Source organism: Hyperoodon ampullatus (genome assembly GCF_949752795.1).
Source record: "Hyperoodon ampullatus genome assembly, chromosome: 3".
NCBI classification, from domain to species: domain Eukaryota; kingdom Metazoa; phylum Chordata; class Mammalia; order Artiodactyla; family Ziphiidae; genus Hyperoodon; species Hyperoodon ampullatus.
Genome location: NC_136916.1, coordinates 98679164 through 98697193, shown reverse-complemented (window position 1 = coordinate 98697193; position 18030 = coordinate 98679164). Strand labels below are relative to the sequence as shown.

Sequence of the window (18030 nt, the reverse complement as noted above, 5' to 3'; positions counted from 1 at the left end):
GGAAAAAACTACATACCCTTAAGGAGGGTTGAAGGAGGAGCTTTGGGTCTTCATGGCTCCTCTTGCCGCTCCTGGGCCTGCTGGCCTTTCAGGGTTATGCTGGCCCATGCTGCTTGTGCTATCCCTCCCCCCAACACACGCCCTAGAATGTAAACTCCATGAGGGCAGGTGTCTTGGCTGTTTTGTTTACTCTGTCTCCCTAATGCTTAGAACAGTGCCTGGAATACACAGGAGCTCCTTCAGTGTTTCAGTGTTTGTCCAATGAATGAGTAGTTAGTTGGCTACATGATGGGATTAGACTGCTGGCCTTAGGAATCAGACTTTCCATATTAGTCACACTTTGAAGCAAGGGAGCTCAATCTGCCAGAGAAATAAAAGACAGGGGCTACCCCTTTATACTGCCCAGAAATCAGATCCATTAAACTACTGCTGCCAAAGGGAAGACATGACCATGAAACACACACAACCATCTAGGGTCTGAAGTCTCCATAGATGATGAGAAACCGTTGCCACCCACCTCACTGTGACATACTGCCCCCATGTCAATAGCAGAGTCATGACACCTCAGAAGGTTCTGAGATTCTACTGGACAGTTCCACTGGGGAGAGATTAGCCTCCTCAGAAGCTAACTGCCTAGAGCAGAATCAGGAAGACGATACATATCAGAAGAGAGGTGGAGTTTATGTAAGTAATGGATTCAAAGAGGAAACCAAAGGGGCAGAGCAAGCCAAATTTAATTCTGCTTGGTTTTTCTGAGCCCTGTTTAATACTAAGATCTTAATATCTGGAGATTCTTATAGAGGCCAGGCTAGAGAGCAGAGAGGTTACTTTTCAGAGAAGTTATACACCTACACCCATGCCCATGGGCCCTTCAGGAAAGCAAGCGGCCCTAGAGTAGAAAGGGACTTAAGAACAATTGATAACCTCTATTGATTCTTATGGCTGTGTATAAATTCCAAAGGGTTTTGTGTTGGTGAACTATCTCTGAATATACCTGCTAGCAGGATATATACTGAAATTTCCAGCATTATCCCTGTATCCTCACTGTATCCTTACTGAGGCATAATCAGAATATGAGCAGAAAACCAAAAGGCTGAATTTTGTCATGGCCAAAATGTGAAGTTGGAGGGAAGAAACCAGTTAATTCTGTTTCTATATTTGGGGGCTCTTGGCTAGTTACTCTGCTTCACAAATGGACCCATTTCCCCAACTCATTAGATATATCTCTGCTGATATTTTACGGAATCTACAATGGAAGAACACAAGGAAGATCAACTACATCATGAGTAAGTAATCATGATTATACAAAGCCACATCCAAGGACCAAGGTGTGAAGCAGGTCTGCTGTTGATGTCTTCCTTCATCTTCTAGTCTCCCTCTCTCTCCATCTACTATCTATCGCTCCCTCATTGCACTCCACCTCAAGCCCTTCATGCCCTCCTGAAGTGATAGCTATTATAAAGTCTTATTTTCCAAAATCATCCCTCGTCCTTACTCAAAAGTCTGCCTCACTAACTTATTTATGGTTAATCATTTGAAAAGCAAACTAATTAATGATACAAGAAAAAGAAAAGTTTATTGAGAGCTTCCAGGTGCCAGGTACCCTTTCTAGGTTACTCTAGTGTTACCCTTATTTTATTCAAATTTACTTCAAAAAGATTTTTGAATTCTTGAAAGTGAATGTCTGGATCATATCTGTGTGCTCAGTGAAGTGACTCTCATGATAGATACTCAAGCTTTGTAGCAGGCACTGTAGGAGAAGTTTTGAGATGGGAGGAGGAAGGGAAAGACTGAAGCCCTACCTGCTGGTGGAAATCTCTTGTGGTTATGCATAAAGCTGGGCTCAATCATAAGGAATGTGCCAGCTACCTGGATAAAAGTACTCAATAAAAGTGTATTGCAGAGCTTCCCTGGTGGCGCAGTGGTTGAGTCCGCCTGCCGATGTGGGGGCAGCGGGTTTGTGCCCCGATGCAGGAAGATCCCACATGCTGCAGAGCGGCTGGGCCCGTGAGCCATGGCTGCTGAGCCTGCACGTCCAGAGCCTGTGCTCCGCAATGGGAGAGGCCACAACAGTGAGAGGTCCGCGTACCGCAAAAGAAAAAAAAGTGTATTGCATGAGCAGATTTTGTGAACAATTTGCCTGAGAAACCAATGCAGGATACTATTTAAGGAAGGAAGACTTCTGGAACCAGAGTGGAGGTGCACTAGTATATTCAGCACTTTGGCTGAGAAAGCCTGAGAAAAACCTCTCTTGCTGACCAAGTTGAGAATTATTGAAATAAATTGTAGAGCATGATTAAGAAATATAATTTCCTAAGAATGAAAAAGGACAGATGTGCTTCCAGAAACAGCCAGGTTAATGAATTACATACCTTCTAGATATCCCCTTTAGTCCAAAGATTACTGATCTTAAGATAACTAGCCCTTGTTCAATTTGGGGACTGGGTCTACAGGTCAGAGAAAGCGGAAATCTTAAGACTGGCCCAGTCAAAGAGGAACATTAACAGTTTGAATATGGACCTTGAAAGGGATATGCAGAGAATTGATGAAGCAAATCAGGACCTTCTTCTCAAAATCCACGAGAAAGAAGATGAGATTCAGAGGTGAGTGTTGGGGTTCCATGAGGGAAGTTCTCCATCCAGAGGATGGGGTGGAAGAGAAGAGACAACACTAAATTTTCCGGTTTGTTCTAGAGACCTAAATCTTTTTTTTTTTTTTTTTTTTTTTTGCGGTACACGGGCCTCTCACTGTTGTGGCCTCTCCCCTTGCGGAGCACAGGCTCCGGAGCACAGGCTCAGCAGCCACGGCTCACGGGCCCAGCCGCTCCGCGGCATGTGGGATCCTCCCAGACCGGGGCACGAACCCGCGTCCCCTGCATCGGCAGGCGGACTCTCAACCACTGCGCCACCAGGGAAGCCCCTAGAGACCTAAATCTTGTACAGCAAAGTTTCTTCTTCATTCTTTGGCATTTCTCTGTGGCTCAAATGCTGAAATACAGCAAGTTTTAAAGAGATTCCTTAAAAAATTGGGTGATACTTACCTGAGTTGAAAGAACATTGGGGTGTCTGACCTGGGAATCAAAGGAATCTTACTTATCCTGCCTTGAAAGTGATTCTGAGTCTAAGGATCCAGGAAAGAATGGTTTCCAACTTGAGATTCGTGTTTATTGTCACTGAGGTTCCCTTGAAACTGATATTTGTGTTTTATCAGTTCTGAAACTGCCAGATCCTCACAGTGTGTGCTTGCATCATGTAGGCTGGAAAATGAGATCACTCAGACCAGAGACCTGGCAGATGAGGAGCAGAAGGGGAACTGCACCACGATGGAAAGGGAAAGGGCCTTGCAGGAGCTAGAAGAAGAAACAGCCAGACTGGTAAGCAAGAAGCTGGGAAGAGCTATATGATAGGTTTTATTCATCATCCTGTCTCTCATCAACTATCAGATAAGCTAGTCTCTCCTTTTTACATACAACTAGTAGTCAACTCAAAAGTCATGGCAGGATGTGTCCATGCATGGAAAGGGATGTGTGGAGGGTAGGGTTTCTTTGGTAATATTTAGTATTGGGAAGCCCTGCGTGTGGGCATCTCTCTCCCTGGTAAGTTGGTGTGTACGTATCGAGATCAAGCCACAGGTTCTTTACCTGACGTTATGCAATAAGGTAGAGTTCCTGCAGGAAATCATCACTGGAGCAAAATGGAGAACAATCAACTAAATAAAGACAGATGATGGTATGCAGATGCACACTTACACTCTGCTTCTTTCTCTCAACAGGAATGGAAGAATGAGACTCTGGTCCACAGTATAGCAGAACTTGAAAGAAAGGTGGGATGGGGCTCTCGTGTTCCCCAGTGTTCCCACAGCATCCCCAGGCACCAAAGAGGCAAGGGAGCAAAAGTGATCATAGGGGATGCCACATGTCAGAGAGGCCTGTGCTGGGGTGGATACTACTCTCCTGAGGCTGAGCTTCATGACCTAAATAAATGCCATGGATCTTCCCTGCAAGTATCAGATGGAGGGAGTGAGTGGGTTATTCAGGGTATTCAGTGATCCCATAGGTTCCTTCATTCTATTACAAGAAAAGGGATTCCAGTAGACACTCTGTTAAAGTGATTGGCTGGCAACTTTGTAGTGAGAATTAATTTTACTTTCAACAGAGACTTAAAAATACTTAATTCCTAAGGATTCCCTCTTCCTTGTCTAGACATTCCCTCTACCTCAACTCCTGCTCAGAATACAGCGGGCTTCCTATGATACCCTACTTTCTGACCCATACCTGAATAACCCAACATGGATTAGGGGTTCAGAAAAGTACCCCTGCCTTGAGCAGGCCCTAGCTTTGGTGGCCAAGACTAGTGAGAAGAAGTTAGAGGTAGAATAAAGATGTTTCCAAGAGCACCAAGTATCCACCTTCCAAAGGACCACCTTCTGGCAGCTTTTATCAAGACCAAATTACCAGCCCACACACACACCAGAGAATGTCTTTGCTTTCTTTATTTTTTTTAATTTGATGTATTTTTTATTTGCAATGTATTTTTTTATTCGAAACCGTAGCTTACAAGGAAATCTCAAAAGGCAATTAAGTGTGAACAAGGCAATCTAAAGGGAACCGCAGAAGAGTCAAAGGTAAATGGAAAAGCAATCTTGAATGGGTTTGGACTATATGAAGAGGAAACAAGCTTTCAAGTGAAAACAACTGTCAAAGTTGGGATAAATTCTTTGTAGTTTTACCCATGTCAGGCATAAGCCTGGGCCACTGAGTACTGACATTTCCTCTGTTCTTAGTAAGGAATTTTACTCTGAAGCCATACATTTTGTTCTTTCTTCCATGAGGAAGAGCAGAACACAAATGCATATATAACACTGGAGGCAGTTGAAGTCCCTAATTTAAATCCTGTCCCCAGTACTTAGTGTGGTATGTGAAGGGCAATTTAATCAGTCCCTCCCAGCCTCCGTTTGAAAATTGAGTGAAACTGTGTATATAAAGTATTCTTTCCTTTTTTTGGAGAGCTAAAACCTGAAGTCACATAATTTTAAAGTGACTATTTAAGAGTCTGGCTAAGGCATATGTATGAATTCATAGAGGCAGAGCTAGGATCTGTAAATCTACTGCACGCTAGGCAACTTACACATCCTGTCATGGAATCCAATCTAGAAAAGAAATCATTAAATTGGTCATTCAAGTATCTAGTGAGTTCTGCATGCTAAGTGCATCAGACAGTGCTTAGCATTTCTCTAATTGTGTTCCAGAGCTAAGAACCTGGACACAACCACAACACATCCAATCAAAATGCAAGAAGAATTAGAGACTTACTTTTTTTTTATTTAGAGAACAGGTAAAATTCTAACTTGATACTTTATGTAGAATTACATCTTTATCCTTGCCTTAATTTTTCTTTAGCTTATTAAGCCCACACTTAATCCCATACTGTGTATATGAAGCCTATGAAGATATGGACACACTGAAAATAGAAATATAAAATGAAAGAATAGAGAATCACTCCCCTATCTTCTCTTGGCCAAATCAGTGTTGATGGCCACAAAAAAAAAAAAGAAGAAGTTGTTTAAGGCCACCAAGTAAGCTTGCTTAGTCATACACATCCAGGAAATTTACCTGGAAAGAAAGAAGTCTGGATCCTGTGTGTACATCATGAAGAAAGTGAAGTTAAGACTAGAAAGGATTATGAAGCCCCATGACTATCCTTACCATGTAACTGCAGCAGCCAGAGATTGATTTTCTTCCTTCTCCTGCCCAAAACAAGTTTTCCTGACAGTAAGGCCACCAGAATCTAGTTGGGACACTTTAATGCTGGCTATGTCAGGTGAGCTGAACTGACAGACTATAGATAGAGAGTTCCAGGTGTTGTCAGAACAATGGCCATTATTTTCCTAGCAGCAACCAGCCCAGCCCTAAAGAGTTCTAGAGTATTATTAACCCTCTGAATCACTACCTTTTGCCCACCTGTTTTGTAGAATTCTTAGGTGATATCTCTAATTCTATGAAATATACAGCATCTCCTTTGCTTCTGTTCCTCTTGCATGCTGGTGATTAGTTCAGTAGTTTAATAGGATGCCTGCTTCAACTCCTTGTGACTCAGGCCACTGTCTTGAAAATACAGCCTTGAGCACATTTTTCTTTCTGGCCCTGGTTGTAACTGACTGGAGGGGAAAGGAACTGTTAGAAGCATCCAGATGTAAAATAATGATCCCTAGATGAAAGTGGGAACAACAGAGCTGAAAGGGAAGGAAGGGAAAATACAGTTATATCTGCTCTTCCTACAGAATATAACCCAAATGCATCCATTCTTCCCTATCTACTACTACTAATAGTACTACCCTCTTGCAAGCCACCATACCCCTCTCACCTGGATGCTGAAGTAGCCTCCTAACAAGTCTTCCTGCTTCAACTCTTACTCCTAAACAATCTCACTTTCCACATACTGAAAAGTCTCTTCTTTAAAAATACAGGTCAGATTGTGTCTTTACCACTTGAAGTTCTCTCCTGGCTTTTTAGTACAATTAGAATAAAGAACCAAATTTGGGGGACTTCCCTGGTGGCGCACTGGTTAAGAATCGCCTGACAACGCAGGGGACACAGTATCGAGCTCTGGTCCGGGAAGATCCCACATGCCACGGAGCAACTAAGCCCGTGCGCCACAACTACTGAGCCTGCGCTCTAGAGCCCGCAAGCCACAGCTACTGAAGCCCATGTGCCTAGAGCCCGTGCTCCACAGCAAGAAAAGCCACTGCAGTGAGAAGCCCGTGCACCACAACAAAGAGTAGCCCCCGCTCGCCACAACTAGAGAAAGCCCGTGCGCAGCAACAAAGACCCAACGCAGCCAAAAATAAATAAATAAACAAACAAACAAACAAATGAATGAAAGAAAGAACCAAATTTTTTTAGCAGCTCTAAGGCCCTACGTATGTAATCTCATCAGTGGCTACCTTTCCCCACCTTACCAGTATCCCCTGTGCTTCAGCCACATAACTTCTTCATACATACCAAAGTTCACAGTCTTGGCCCTTGTTGTAACCTCTGCATGGGACATATTTCCTCCAGATCTCCATTTGACTAATATTTACCTTTCAGATTTCAGCTCAAGTATCATCAGAGAGGCCTTCGCCAACCACCTATATTAGCTCTTATGCCATCACTCACTCTCCCTCTCAGCACATTACTCTGCTTCTATTTCCTTCACAGCACTTATCATTATCATGTTGACTCATTTGTTATGTCCCCCAACTAGAATGTCAGCTCTGTGAGGCAGAAAGCCTATCAATTCTGTTCACCACTGCATCCGCAGTACTCCCCCTGCCCTTTCCCTGTCACTCCAGTAGAGTGGCCGATATAGAATAGGCTTTCATCAAATATTCAAGGAAGGAAGAGAGGAGAGAAGAAATACAGGGAGAAAGAAAGGAGTGAGCCATGAATATATAAAAGCAAAAATGACAGTGAATTTTTCAAGGTTGATGTTTTTCTAAGAGAAATAGCTAAGGAAGAAGGAAGCTAAGAATTGAAGTTTAAGGGCGAACGAAGCACTGATGAATACTCAGTGGTCAAGAGTGCAGGCTCACCAGGCAGCTGCAAGGACAGTTTGACTGCCCTCCATCAAAAAGATATCTGAGGGCTTCCCTGGTGGCGCAGTGGTTGAGAGTCCGCCTGCCGATGCAGGGGGCGTGGGTCCGTGCCCCGGTACGGGAAGATCTCACGTGCCGCGGAGCGGCTGGGCCTGTGAGCCATAGCCGCTGGGCCTGCGCATCCGGAGCCTGTGTTCCGCAACGGGAGGGGCCACAGCAGTGAGAGGCCCGTGCACCGCAAAAAATTTAAAAAAAAAAAAGATATCTGAAATGGTGACCAATGCACTTCAACCACCTGTGAGATAACCTTTGCTATAGCATTTCAGAATGGAATCCTGTTTTTGCCTTGCTGAGTTACCAGCCTCCTTCCCTGTCTATAGGTTAAGTTACAACAGCTGGAAGCCTCCTGTGCGGACCAAGAGAAGGAGCTGGCCAAGGTAACCACAGTAACTTCAATGTTACTCCTCCCAAAGGAAAGGATACTCGATTCTTGGTCAGACGATCTAATGCATTCCTCAAATGATTGAGTTATAATAAGGTTCTAGATCCCAAACGATTATGGGATCAGGAGGGTATGAAGGAAAGGAATATGACTATAGTCTCCTAAGTTACCTTCTATTTAATATTTTTTATAGGATACGTTTCATAATCTGTATCTTCCACAAATTAGTATCTATTCTTCTCCCAACTGTCCCCAAATAATCCCCAAGGGACTATAAAATATAGCTTGTTAACCCTCAAAAAAATTAGTTTATATGTACAAAAAAAACATATTTAGAACAATTAGAAGACAACATTTAGGGTCTGGTACACAGGAGGAAACAAGTATACTACTGTTGTTACAGCAGTTCACTGAGAAAATTTAAGACTAATAAATTTTAGTCTCCCCAGGTAATAGAAGACTATGCACTTGTGGCCCAGCTCTGTGAAGATCAGGCCTTCTGCATAAAGGTACAGCCTCCCAGTAAAGAGACAGCAAAGGATTTGTTTAGGTACAGGGTGAAATGGAACCAGGTTTTTCAGAGCATACTGTCTGGAACAATTTTAACTCTTCAAGGTATCATTCCAGAGGGATTTTAGGGTCTCTGACACTCCACCACCAGTATCATTCTGTTACTTCCCTGGTCTCCCAGCCTCTGTGCCCTTAAGTTAATAATGAACACTTTTCCTGTTTATACTCCCAACTACCCCCAGGGACCTGTCCAATGGTGAAATATAGTGAGAGATCAGTAGTGGTGGGGTGGAGGCTAGGAAGGAGAAAAAGTGGCAGTGGGAATACCAAACATTTATGTTACAATGTAATAATGCATGTTTATTATGATTAGGAAAAGCACAGGGCTTTAATTAGTAACCGCGCTTTCTTTTATTTCTCTTTGAAGAAGTACCAGGAAACTTTGAAGAAAATGGAAGAAGAACTAGAGACTCGGTTCCTCGAGAGAGAAGTGTAAGCTTTGGCAAACAAAGGAACATCCTGGTTTTAGTGGTAACTCCATCTCAGCCTGGGTCAGAGCAAACATCTCTCTAATTCCAGTTTGGAATTATGAGGCCCCCAACACCACATATCTTTCCACTCTGTAGTGATCAGGTCGACTCCCACTGAACCACACCAACTTTAAAACACAGGTCCTTCTCCCATCCGTCTTCAAAGACTGTAGGAACACATCTCCCTTCATAGCTTTATCATGTTACCAATTATTTGGGTTTATATTAAGGGTAGGAACATGTGCTTTAAAAAGGGTTAGTGGTCAAGCACCTTAATAAGAAGAACATTCATATTAAACATAAATAAAAGCTTCCTTCCCCCAAAAAATACCCCTTGAGTTTGTCAAAAGAGTTTAAATGATGAGAAACTAAACCAAAAACCTCACTTCCATTTCTTGACCCTCTTTAGATGTTAAATCTTAATTCAGTCAAGAAGTATCTCTATGTATTAAATATTTTGGAATCTTGTGGTGAAGAGAAAGAGACCCAAACTGCATAAAGCCTTTAAATAGGCAGGTACACACCGTGGCCTTGTGTCCAAGACAACAGGACTTGGAGGTCCTCGCCCCTAAAGGGTACCTTCAAGTCTCCCCAAATCTTTCCTGAGTACTAGGTATGGCTTGACTGCTAAGCTAAGTTTCTAGAACAAGGCTATTCAACAGAAATTTCTATACTATCTATTAAGTATCCACTTGGCCACTTACTGAGTACTTGAAGAACAGGTAGTATGACTGAGGAACTTATTTTTTATTTTAATTCATTTAAATTTAAATAGCTACATGTAGCAACTGGCTACAATAGCATTAGAATATAAGACTGTTTTTAAACAACCATCATATAGTATGAATCTTTGCGTGCACTTTAACCAACCTCTATCTTGGTTCTTTTCCCCCTAGGTCAAAATTGATAAGCACGAACTCAGCAAGCAAAGAGTGTAATGGCCAAAATAACAAGGTAAGCACCTACTCCATCTTCAGCTTCTTCAGTGTCATCGCCTTTCAAAGGAGTTTCCAAAGTCACTATAAGCCACCAAACATCTAGCAATCTTCCCATGTGAATTTTCCAAGAACAGTACCAGATATAATTCCAAAGCATTTCAACCCTAAACAAACAAAGAGGATGCTAAGGAACAGTTGTCTTCCCTCTTACAGCTGTGCAAATGATGTGTTTTCAAAGAAACAAGCCCAAGACCAAAGAAAGTTTAGCACAGAAGCGAGAAGGAACATTAACTGAGGGTGCACTCTGTGGAGAGAAGGCCAAGACATGACACATACGCCACTCCTCTATCTCCCGTAATCACAGCACTCTTTCCTGATGATCCCAGCATTGTCCAGAATCTTTTACTACACAGAACACCAAGGGCATCTATCACCATCTAATCAGAGCTGGCCTATGAGTTAAAACATAGGAAGCAGTTGTTTCTTTATGATACAGCTTCACTGTCTATTCATCTTTAACATCATGATGTCACCAGCACATGTGCAAAGGTCTGAAGGAAACAGATGTGGATGTAGAGCACCAGGCCTCTTGGCCTGCTTGGTGTCTTGTGGAAGCAAGTACATAGATAAAGTTTATTGGACTTTAATTGTGGGCTTCCCTGGTGGCGCAGTGGTTGGGAGTCCGCCTGGACTTTAATTGTAATTTATATTTCCTTTAGAGCCAAGGTGGACATTCAGCAGAAATTTTATGTTGTTGAGATATATGGTCTTTATAATCTCAGAAAAGAGAAGTCATCTCTTCCTTAAAAGCAAATATCAACATTTGACTATTACCCTTGAGGTCCTCCAGATGTTTGAATATATGTTAGACCATTTCTACAGTGACTATAGTTCCCACTGTCCTGAACAGGTTATTCTGGTCCCAAGCTTATGTATTCCACTCAGCAAGCAAAACTCCTGAAATTAAATGAAGTCCACCTCTCTAGAACCAAGCTTGGCATGCTACCTGATGTGTCCCACCATCTATTCCCGGTGACTTATTAAAGTATTCCTTCTGACCACCTATCAGAGAAACAACAGGACTGTCTTCATCAAGATTATCAGAGTCCATGTGATGGTTCAATGACCTATGATGTTTGGGCAATCTCTTTAGAGAGGCTGCCTGAGCAGCTGACCAGCTAGCATGCCACTTAATCTCACTCAAGCTATAGAATCAAATTTGTAACCCAGAAAGCTGCTTTCTAATTCCAATTCTGCAAGCCTCATTTCCACAGTTTTAAAGTGTGATCATAATTCCTCTTCCTTTTTATCTCACAAGGAAGTTTAAAGGAAAATGAAGTAACTGAGAAAATATTTTGGACGAGGGATGTTACAGAAATCCAGGATATATTCTCATCTTTACATTTTTATAGCTTTCAAAATTTATCTCTTGGAATACGTTTGTGTGGTTTTTATAGCCTGTAAACTTCTCTAAGGGTCACTGGCTAAGTAGAAGGTAAGGGTATAGTTGAGAGAGCCCAAAATGTGAACTGAGAGGACCTGGGTTCCAGGCCTGGTCCTGCCACTTACAAGCTGTATGACCCTACCCTTCTAAGTCTTCATTTATTCCTATCAATATATAAAAAGGTAATGCAGTTATATATATATATATATATATATATATATATATATATATATATACACACACACACACACACACACACACATACATACACACAGAGATATATATACACACACATATATATATGTACATATATTTGGCTTTGAAAATTTCATCTGCTTATGTATATGAAAAAATTTGTAAAATTTTACCTAAAATAACATTTAATTAATGGCTCAGTACTACTTGGCAGTGATAACAGCCTCCAGAAATTGTTTATTTATCACTGTCCTTTCTTCTTCTCCCAGGATAACTCTCTCCAAAAGAAGAAAACAGGGTTCTATAAAACGTAAGTAAATCCTTTGAGTAAACTTCCCAGAAAACTGGGAGTTCTACTTAGCCATACTAGCAGATAGCAAAGTCTAGACAAGGAGAACATTGTATACACACACACACACACACGCACACATACAGTCAACAAATTTGTTTTATCAATGACTACATTTCTCAGTTCACTGTTATGACTTCCTTGTCCAAAGGCAATGACTAATCTCAGCTTTCCAGTATTAGAAGCCAGTGGCCTAGAAGTAATCAGAAACAGGAATCCTATCACCTAGAAGAGATGTGACAAGTCTCATACTTACCCCCTTTCCCTTCAACACTTTCAACTAGTTTAATGTGTCTGGTTTCCCAGTAACATCAGCTGATTAGAAATGGGGACTCCAATTAAAAATTTAAAAAAAAACCAAAAGAAATTTTAAAAAATAAAAATAATAAACAAGGAGGGTAATAAAAAAGGAAGAACTTCTGCAATATACGATAACACTGAGGCACCTTGAGGACATTATGCTAAGTGAAATAAGCTAGTCACAGAAAGACAAATACTGCATGATTCCACTTATATGAGGTATCTAAAACAGTCAAGTTCATGAATCAAAGTGTGGAATGATGGCTGCCAGGGGCTGGGGGGAGGGGGCACGGGAAGTTACTAATCCATCGGCATAAAGCTTTGGTTAAACAAGATGATTAAGTTCTAGAGATCTGCTGTATAACATTGCACCTGGGCTTCCCTGGTGGTGCAGTGGTTGGGAGTCCGCCTGCCGATGCGGGGGACGCGGGTTCGTGCCCCGGTCTGGGAGGATCCCGCATGCCGTGGAGCAGCTGGCCCTGTGAGCCATGGCCGCTGAGCCTGCGCGTCCGGAGCCTGTGCTCCACAACGGGAGAGGCCACAGCAGTGAGAGGCCCGCGTACCGCAAAAAAAAAAAAAAAAAAAAAAAAAATTGCACCTGTTGTCAATGATAATGTGTTGCACACTTAAAAATTTGTTAGGAAGGTAAATCTCATGTTAAGTGTTCTCACCACAATAAATTTTTTAAAAAGCTTAAAGAACAAAAAAATGGGGAGATCCTTCTGTGGTTCGTAAGCATGAAGATTGAGTTTTTACACTATTGTGTGAGATGTGCCTCCCTCAAACTTTATCACAATGTCAGCACATTACTCCCAATGTGAAAAATAAAAATAAAAATAGGGAGAGAAATTCTAAATGCAAGTATACCACTACCTTACAGCAGATAAAAGAGAGAGAAAATGATTGGGAAAAGGAGACAGCATCTAACAGTATTCAGCACATAATAATTGCTCAAAAATCTTGTTAAACCAAATAAGAACTCAAGATTCAAACAAATGAGTGGATATTAGTCCTTAGGGAATCACTGTGATAGCAAAGTAAAATTGGTATTGAAGCCCCTGCATTTTTAAGAAAAGGTCAAATTATGTTCAGTATAGTATGTTTAAGAAGGCATAGAGAAATATATATTTAAAGTGGTATGAAATGTGATTTAGAAAAAGTCCAATCAAAATGGTTAACATAGGGCCTCCCTGGTGGCGCAGTGGTTGAGAGTCCGCCTGCCGATGCAGGGGATACGGGTTCGTGCCCCGGTCTGGGAGGATCCCATATGCCGCGGAGCGGCTGGGCCCGTGAGCCATGGCCGCTGAGCCTGCGCATCCGGAGCCTGTGCTCCGCAACGGGAGAGGCCACAACAGTGAGAGGCCCGCGTACCGCAAAAAAAAAAAAAAAAAAAAATGGTTAACATAAAATTATTCGTGCTTAAAGGTCAGCTCCAACTGTCTGGAAAATTTGCTTAAGAGGGATACTCCTTCATACCAGATAAGTGAAGAATTATATATTTCAATATCCTTAAATACATGTTCCCAGAACAACTAGCAGAATTTTCCCTAGAACTCCTAGGCCACCTTCACCTATAATTCAACACCAGTGCCTGGCATGGAATTGCCCATGTTCCTGGGATAAGAACTATCTGCCATAAAGAGAGTTGGTAGCCTAAAGAAACATAAGCCCAGCAAGTCTAGCTCATCACATCAAACTACAAATGTCTTTCCTCTTGCTCTGATCCAGCATCCTTGGAGCACTGGTATACTGTGTGCTGATAAGAAATTAGAAAGCTAGGTTATTCGTAAGATTGTCCCTGGGCATGTCATCCCAGACCTTCTCATGAATACTGTATCCAGCTTCAAGGAGAGTGGTGGGAAGAGGGTTTTAAAAGGCTTTTGATTCTAATTTTGAGCAAGATCCTGTATTAGAATGGATCCTGGCTCTTGTCACCAAGATTAACTCTACAGGAAAACTTAAGAAAACTGGAGGGGAAGGGGCTGTTTTTTTGGGTTTTTTTTTTTTGCGGTACGCGGGCCTCTCACTGTTGTGGCCTCTCCTGTTGCAAAGCACAGGTTCTGGACGTGCAGGCCCAGCGGCCATGGCTCACGGGCCCAGCCGCTCCGCGGCATGTGGGAACTTCCCGGACCAGGGCACGAACCCATGTCCCCTGCATCGGCAGGCGGGCTCCCAACCACTGCGCCACCAGGGAAGCCCAAGGGGCTGTTTTTGACTGGTGAGTGGAGGTGGGCCGTGAATTTGTCCTGAGGCAGAATGCAGCCCAGCACAACCAGATAAGGGTAATATAGCAAAGGAAACAGTGGAGGTTTGCTCGTGGAAATCATATTAAAACCACAAGGGCAAAATAATTTATCAGCTAAATAAGAAATCAAGACTACCATAAGGAAATTTATAGAAATTTATTAGGAAATATTAAAGGTAATATAAATGAAAGAAGAGAAATACCATGATCATCGATAGGAAGCCTTAATATCATAAACATATCAATGGTCTCCAAATAATTAATAGAATCAGTTCAATTACAATCAAACTCCCCAGAAGATTTTTCATGGAATTGAATAAAATGATACTAAAATATTGTATATGGGAGAGTAAATGGGTCAAAAATAACCTGGGCAATTTTAAAGAAGAGCAAGGAATAAGAAACATGCCCTTTGAGATATCAAGACTTACTGGGAAGCTACCGTAATTATGATAGTGTAGTATCATCACAGGAATAGGAAAATTGACCAATGGAAAAGACCATGTGCTCAGAAACAGTGCACATATAGAGCCTTGATATATGACAGTGATTATATGTCAGAGGGGAAAGAAAGGATTGACTGTTCAGTAAATATGGTGGGGAAAAAATGGTTATCCAGATGAGAAAGAAATAAGATTGAGTTACTACTATACAGTATAACAAAAAAGCAAGCCCAGATGTGTTAAAGACTTAAATACCAATTTTTAAAAAAAACCTACAAAACTCAGTATTAGTTATCTATTGCCACGTAACAAATTACCCCAAAATTTAGTGGCTGCAAACAACAAACATTTATCAACTCACACTTTCTGTGCATGTTAATCTGTGAGCTACTTAGCTGGGTGGTTCTAGCTCATGGTCTGTTACAAGGTTGCTGTTAAGATGTTGGCTGAAATTACAGTCATTAGAAGGCTGGGCTGAGGCTAAAGGATCTACGTCCAAAGGAGCTTACTCACACAGCTGGTTGCTGGCAGGAGGTCTCAGTTCTTCATCAGATGGACCTCTCCACCAGGCTACTTGTGTGTCCTTATAACCTGACAGCTGGCTTTCTCCTGAGAGTAAGGAGAAAGCCACAGTGCTTTTAGTACATAATATAGGAAATCACACGCTGTCATTTCCATGATAAGTTATTCTTTAGAAGCAATTCATTAAGTCTATTCCACACTCCAGTGGAGAAGAATCTAAGGGAGGAATACCAAAGAATTTGTGGACATATTTTTAAACTACCATAAAGTCTTAATACAAAATAGTATCTTTTAGGCCTTGGGGTAGGGAATGATTTTTCAAACAAGATACAAAAAGCAGTGATTCTAATTAAAGGAAATGTTGATAAATTAGACTTTATTAAAAATAACTTTAGGGACTTCCCTGGTGGCACAGTGGTTAAGAATCTGCCTGCCAATGCAGGGGACACGGGTTCGATCCCTGGTCCAGGAAGATCCCACATGCCGCAGAGCAACTAAGCCTGTGCACCACAACTACTGAGCCCGTTCTCTAGAGCCTGCGAGCCACAACTACTGAAGCCCGTGAGCCTAGAGCCTGTGCTCCTCAATGAGAGAAGCAACCACAATGAGAAGCCCATGCACCTCAACAAAGAGTAGCCCACACTCGCCGCAACTAGCAAAAGCCTGGGCGCAGCAACGAAGACCCAGTGCAGCCAAAAATAAATAAATAAAACGCACATTAAAAAATAAATAAATTTTGTTCTTTAACACCTTAGAGCAAGTGAAAGTTATAAAGTAGAGGGCAGATATTCAAAATACACACAATGGAAAAGGATTAATATCAAGAACATATAAAGAATTCCTACAAATTAATAAGAAAAGCCCAAACAACATAGTAGATAAATGGGCAAGAGGAAACACATAAGACGAATAAACCTAGGAACAGGTGTCCAGCACCATCGTTCATCAAGGAAATGCAAGCCAAGACAATAATGAGGTATTACTTTATACCCATCTGATTGGCAAAAGTTTAAAAATCTGATAGCATCAAATGTTGGAAAGGACGTGGATCCACAGAAACATAAACCCTGCTGGTGGAGTATAAATTGGTGCAACTACTTTGGAAAACAATTTTCCAAAATAAAAATAAAAAACAAAACAAGGTAATTTCAGATAGCGATAAATGCTGAAAGAAAATTAAACATGGTAGGGCTTCCCTGGTGGCGCAGTGGTTGGGAGTCCGCCTGCCGATGCAGGGGACATGGGTTCGTGCCCCAGTCTGGGAAGATCCCACATGCCGCGGAGCGGCTAGGCCCGTGAGCCATGGCTGCTGAGCCTGCACGTCCGGAGCCTGTGCTTCACAACGGGAGAGGCCACAACAATGAGAGGCCCACATACCGCAAAAAAAAAAAAAAAAAAAAAGAAAATTAAACATGGTGATGGGAGAGAGAGTAGCTGGCAGGCCAGCATATGGGAAGAGGCTACCTTTGTAAGGGGTTGTTAAGAGTAGAGACATTTGAATATCAAGGAATCAGACATGCATTTAGATTATGACTATTTTGTTCCAGGTTTTCTAACCTCTAGTTAACAGTTTCTTGGCTTTCTCTTTCCAGGATTTTTCAATATTTCTTTTTCACCAACTTCTTCATCAGACTGCTGGTCTACTTGTTGTTCCACATAACTTTTATAAATCCAGATCTCTTTGTCGATATACTGCCCAAGATACTGAGCAGGAACATCTTGTGGAAGCTAAGATGCCTTCTCTTTCCATCTCTCATGCTTGAGACAGAGGACATGTTACCCCACTGACCTCCAAGAAATATCCTGGAGCAAAAGAAGGCAAGTGGTATCTGAGTCCGTAGACCAAGAGATGGTGGAACTTGTGAAGGAAAGAGGTTTTCTTCAGTTATTTCCTTGAGGTTTTCCTACTTGATTACCATCCCTCCTCACATAGTCTTTCCAAGATTAACCTTGCCCAGAAAAGAGCTCTGTCAATGGATTTCTGTGGCTATATGGATAAGCTAAATAGTACCAATAGTAAACAAACTAGACTATATTTGGAATAATATCATAAATGCTGAGCAAAATTAGAGCTGATCAATTCTTCTAGTGAATCTTAAAAATCTAAGACACTGGATCCCTGCCAAGCAGAAGATTGTTCATTACTTACATTAGAACTCTTTTGTTGTAAGTTGCCTTAGTTTAAGCTAATTTATAAATTTATAGCACACAAAAAAGTATTGCCTCATGGAACTAAAAATCTGGGGCTTCAGGCATGGCTGGATCCAGAAGCCTCAATGTAATGTCATTGGAGTTTCATCTCTCTCTTCTCATCTCATTGGATGGGCATTTTCCTTTTAGTGGGAAGATGCTGCCAACAGCCTAAGACTCATACTACCAGATTAGCATCCTTAGCAGAATGAAAGAGTCTTTTCTAATAGCTCCAGCAGGAAATTTCAGATAAACTGACTTAGTTGTGGTCAACTGTCTACCCCGTCCCACAATCAATGTGGCCAAAGGGATGGGGATACTCTGATTAGTCAAGCATGAATCCATGA

At 41.8% G+C, this 18030-nt stretch overlaps 1 protein-coding gene across 1 annotated transcript; it reads left to right on the top strand.

Annotated features, from left to right (window-relative positions):
* Positions 1–556: 556 nt before the first annotated feature.
* Positions 557–17281, top strand: TMCO5A (transmembrane and coiled-coil domains 5A; the record flags this gene model as incomplete). The annotated part of the gene is made up of 10 exons (XM_079699137.1): positions 557–673; positions 1244–1286; positions 2454–2603; positions 3256–3373; positions 3772–3822; positions 4552–4623; positions 7956–8012; positions 8467–8526; positions 8955–9019; positions 17086–17281. Exons 2-10 carry the CDS (start codon positions 1252–1254, stop codon positions 17279–17281), a joined length of 804 nt encoding a protein of 267 aa, XP_079555263.1. The 5' UTR covers positions 557–673; positions 1244–1251.
* Positions 17282–18030: the final 749 nt, after the last annotated feature.